The sequence below is a fragment of the Rhinopithecus bieti genome, unplaced genomic scaffold (assembly GCF_001698545.2).
Source record: "Rhinopithecus bieti isolate Rb0 unplaced genomic scaffold, ASM169854v2 scaffold_4709, whole genome shotgun sequence".
NCBI classification, from domain to species: Eukaryota; Metazoa; Chordata; class Mammalia; order Primates; family Cercopithecidae; genus Rhinopithecus; species Rhinopithecus bieti.
The window spans coordinates 964181-969750 of NW_016805139.1; the positions used below are offsets into that span (position 1 = coordinate 964181).

At 36.6% G+C, this 5570-nt stretch overlaps 1 protein-coding gene across 1 annotated transcript in view; it reads right to left on the reverse strand.

The window, feature by feature from the left end:
* Positions 1-5570, reverse strand: part of CD109 (CD109 molecule) — a 152841-nt gene that overhangs the window by 38229 nt on the left and 109042 nt on the right. The window contains 3 exon segments of the mRNA XM_017871333.1: positions 1193-1411; positions 3072-3185; positions 4737-4854. Of these exon segments, the coding sequence (XP_017726822.1) occupies positions 1193-1411; positions 3072-3185; positions 4737-4854 (451 nt within the window).

A 5570-nucleotide genomic window follows, 5' to 3' on the forward strand; every position in this document is an offset into this window, starting at 1 on the left:
TTTTACACTGTTGGTGGGATTGTAAACTAGTTCAACCATTGTGGAAGACACTTTGGCGATTCCTCAAGGATCTACAACTAGAAATACCATTTGACCCAGCCATCCCATTACTGGGTATATACCGAAAGGATTATAAATCATGCTGCTATAAAGACACATGCACACATATGTTTATTGTGGCATTATTCACAATAACAAAGACTTGGAAACAACCCAAATGTCCATTGATGATAGACTGGATTAAGAAAATGTGGCACATATACACCACGGAATACTAGGCAGCTATAAAAAAGGATGAGTTCATGTCCTTTGTAGGGACATGGATGAAGCTGGAATCCATAATTCTCAGCAAACTATCACAAGGACAGAAAACCAAACACCACATGTTCTCACTCATAGGTAGGAATTGAACAATGAGAACCCCTGGACACAGGAAGGGAAACATCACACACCGGGGCCTGTCGTGAAGTGGGGGGATGGGGGAGGGATAGCATTAGGAGATATACCTAATGCAAATGATGAGTTAATGGGTGCAGCACACCAACATGGCACATGTACACATATGTAACAAACCTGCACGTTGTGTACATGTACCCTAAAACTTCAAGTATAACAATAAAAAAAGAAAAAGGAAATGACAGAGAAGAAGATGAAAATGTAAGGAGAAAAACCTTTTGAGGTAGTTCCTATTATTATCCAAAGACAGGGAGATTAAATGCCTTGTTCAAAATTACACTTGGCAGAGCTGAGATTCAAACACAGGGTTGCCTCACCCCAGAATACAAGTGTTTATCCAGTATGCTCATTATCTTTCTGTCTAGAATGCCTTCTCTGAAAAAAATCCACAAAATCTCTTTTACCTTCACTGAAACATTCCAAAATTCCAAATCGACAAATCAACTTGACCGTGTTTTAATAGGATCCCAATGTAACACAGTCTGTAGATGTAAATGACTGCAAAAGAGATGTTAGTCTTTATAGTCACATTCCTGACTAAATTTAAAGAGGAAATTGGCAATTATTTCTGAATGATTTATTTTTACATACAGACGAGAAAGTGATTAGGCATTACCAGAAGGGTAAAGAAGACAACCTACTAGATATGCCAAAAAATTTAACCAAGAGAAAAAAATCTTCTGCTCTTTTTAATTATGTATTTCCATTTCATTTCTTTCAGGCATCAAATATTTACCTTTACTAAAATCATCTGGGTGATAGCATCAGAAGCAGTGGGTGAAAGAGCTGTGACTGTGATAGGAATTTCTCCCAGATGTGTTGGCCTGATGGGAAAAAGAACAGTTGCCCCATCCTCACTGGGAACCAGAATGGTCTGCTGGTGGCCTGTGGCATTTATTTCACTTAAAGTCATTAGAATATCAAATTTGTCACTTTTCTCAATGATTACCTTAACCTGAAAGAAAAAATAAATCAAAGCTTTTGTATAATAAATGCCCTTCAGTAAAGTACTCTTTTATCACCAATTTAAGTACTGTCAAATCTGTGAGGCTAAAGACTAGAGAAAAGACGAGACAAAGATTCAGCCAAGGAGAGTATCAAAGGGTATCAGGAAAAACTTCCTTTCCTTTCTATGCTTTCCCTTCAACCTCAAGATACATGGGGAAAGGGCACTCTTTAGCTCCATTTCTAGTCGTCCTGCTAATATTAAATTCTCTTACTATCTGAAGCCTTTAGATGGTAAGGATGTGCACCGAAAGGCTATTTCATATATTGATATTACCACCAGCTTGATTTAACTATGTCATCCTGGAACATACTGGTCCCATTAGAAAAATATGAAGAAAACAGCATGAAATGTTATTGAATTTATCAAAGTCTCTGTAAAAAACTATTGCAGGGAAAGTACAACTCAGACATTAGTCCTGAAGCATATCTTGGTTGTAAACTTTTATAAATTACCCCAGAGTTACCAGTCTCATCAATAATAGCATCTCTCTAGGCCTTACATTTTATGAATTATTTTCCCATTGATTTTTTCATCTGCTTCTCAGAGTATCTTTTATGGGTATAATAATTATCATTTCCATTTTATAGATGAGGAAACTACAGTTAAGTCATTTGTTGGTAAGTGGTAGATTCAACATTGAATCCAGGCCTTTTGACTCTAGATCTTTTGCTTGTTAAACAGTACCATGATGACTGGGTTAAAAAATTAAAAAAAAATTGACTTCCCACATTGTCAGCCAAGTATGCCAATAAAAGCTTGAAAATTAAATTTTAATTTAAAAGTTTATGTATAAAGTGCCTAAAGAGATTATGGCATTTTCATGCATGTAATAAAGTTAATTACATATCCCTATTTATTCTGGGGGAAGAAAAATCAGTCACTTGGTTAACATACTGTGGGCACAACACAAATAGTGAACCTAATTCCTGCCTCCCAGGGAAATGACTAGCTAAGGAGATACAAAATACATGAATCCAATAGTGAATCCTTGAAAATATAAACATGGGGGCTACAAACATAACAGAATGGCAGCTGGGTTCTGTGGCTCATGCCCGTAATGCCAGCACTTTGGGAGGCCAAGGCAGGCAGATCACTTGAGGCCAGGAGTTCAAGACCTGTCTGGCCAACATGGCAAAACTCTGTCTCTATGAAAAATACAAAAATTGCAGTGAGCCAAGATCACTCCACTGCACTCCAGCCTGGGTGATAGAGCAAGACCCTGTCTCAAAAAAAAAAAAAAAAAAAAAAAAACTGCAGTGGGCACACAGTGGCAGTGAGAAGTGGCCACACATTCCAGATGTGGGGAAAACCAGGGGAAAATGCAGGGAGGCAGGAAAGAGAAAGGCATGCTTCAGAGACAATAAGGAACTTCCACGGCAAAACCTATGCTGAAAATTCAAGGAGGTAATATGTAGACATGCTAATGATATCTTAGGCATTAATTAGCAGAAGAAATCACTGAAAAGACATGTCTATTTTCAGTCTCCCAGAAATGTATAAAGTGCTTAGAATCCCAAATGCCCAGATACTACACAACCCAATCCCTTCGTGCTACCTCCATTTTCTCCTGTAGTGTAAATGATCAACAAAAGCTTGAATATGTTACCTCAGTGGCATCTTTCAAATAATTGAATATAGTTATTTCCAAAGCAAATTCTTCACCTCTGATAACAGAGTAGGGAAGATTCAAAAAAATGAAAAATGGTTGGAAGGCTTGCAGCTGGAAAGAACACAATGAGTACATATTTTTATTCAGGTCAAAATTCTTCACATTTTATGCAATTAAATGCAATCTTCATAAAACCTATGAAACTTTTAACTTCAGCTAGAAATGTCAACTTGCTATCAACAGAAAGCAAACAGCAACTTATCACAAATGAATGATGGCAAATTGACTTGATTTATGTTACTTAACATAATAATCACTATACTTTATTCAGTGCCTTATAGCAACCAAGATCTTCACATACATTATTTTGTTTGGTCATTACAGACCCCATGAGGTTACTGTTAGGCTCCTACTTTAGAGAAAAGAAAATTAAATTTTAGAGATTTTTGTAACTAGTACAAATTCATATTGCTGGCAAGTAGAGGAGCCAGAACTAGAACCCAGCCTGTCTAATCCCAAAGCAATGTGCTCTTCTTTCATACTGTATTGACTCCACCAATCTGCTTTAAAAGCCCTGCCAAATCCAGCAGCCCCGTTCTAGTGTGGGACATCTGAATACATGTGCCTCCTGACTAAATTTAAAGAGGAAATTGGAAATTATTTCTAAAACATATATACGATTTATTTTTACATATAGATGAGAAAATGTGTGGGACATCTGAACACATATGCTTCCTCCTCAGTGATCCAATTCTGATATTGTTGGCCAAGTCTTACAGAAAAGGCCAAGCCCCACCCCTGCATCTAAAGCTAAACCTGGATTAGTTTAGGCCAGTGGTTTGCTGGCAGCAGTAACTCCCTCTAGAGTTTATCTGGACACTTGTGAAGGTGTCTTAGATTGTCACCATGACTCGAAGGGGCTATAGGTAGTTAGTGGATGATAGTCCGCAATACTCAGGATAGCCCCAGACAATGAAAAATTGCCCCATGTTCCTCATGATTCTTGAATGTTCCTTCAGACATTCATGTAGCTGAATTGTCTGTTTATAATGGCCTGAGCTTACAATCTAATTCCAATTGCTATATAAACCCAAAGCATTTTTCAATATACACTGAATTTTTCATGAATACAATTATTTTGTAAATTGAAATTACATTTCAATTTCAAATGAGACAATTCAGGCCACTCATGACCATTATATTCCTCCTGCCAGTGACTGGCTTAGAAAACAATATATGATGCAATTTGACCAAAAGACATGATGGAATATTGGCTAGCGAACATCTTGAGAAGTTCTGTTCATTCTTGAAGAGGACAAATAGAAAGACTCACTCTCTCCTCTCCTTTCTCTCTCTCTCTTTTCCTTTCTCTCTCTTCTGGCCTTTGGAGATGGTTAGTTCAGGTCAATAATAAACTTTTCCACCCAAATGTTAATATGGACTTCCCACATTTAGCAGTTTATAAAGCTAAATATAGCTCACATTCTTAAATATAAAACAGATAATAAGCAAAAGATGAAGCCAAGGAATCTCTAAACTGTGATAAACATTATAAGCAGTCATTTAAAAAAAAAAAAAAAAAAAAAAAAAAACCTTGAGGAGCTGATGCTCTATTAGCTTAATGTCACTGTAACATTGATAAGCAGCTCTTTAATACAATACCTCCACTGGAGTCTTTGTTAGTCCAAGACCCAGGTCCTCAGAGATCACAAAACCAGTAGCCACCCAAGAAGTGATAGAATCAGGTACAGTTACTTCAAATTCTTGGTAAATCCTAGAACTGAAGTCAAGATAATAAACATAAACATCACAAAACCAAGAACTGATACATTTTGATATAATCCAACATAATCTAAACTATTTTTGGAAGAAGTTCAGTTTTTCATATTATTTGCATATCTGAATTTAAAACCATTTAAAAGGTTTAAGTATAAAATAGTAGACCCCAACTTTTCAAAGAATAGGTCATCGCAAGGTCATGATACTGCATATCAATCCATATTCTAATAAAATCTTCCTGCAATATTTACATCTTCAGAATAAACATCACTTTTTCACAAATTTTTTATAAATAATAAATACATATTTTCAACCTGAACTCCAATTTTTTCTCTAAATTTGCAGAAGTTTTTCTGTGTATCCCTGTCAATGCTATTATTTGTTTCCTTGAGATTTCACTCATGTGTTAACTCAAGTATCTTTAAACAGCTGACTATAAAATACGATGTGGATTTCATGATTTACCTGCTCAATTATCAGGCCAGGTAGTACGGGGTTTATCAACTAAGCTGAATTCCTTCCACCACCCATGCCACTTCTCCCTGTGACTACTGGGAATGTTTTGTGAGGAGCAGGGTTCAGTTAGCAGCACTGCCAGGGGTTGCAGGAGATAATCGTGAGTGCTTCCCACCCTGTGACAACAAATGTACTCCCAGCAATTTTTCTTCAACAAGAATCATGAGACTTCAAGGAAGTCAAAATCGCCCTTCATTAAAA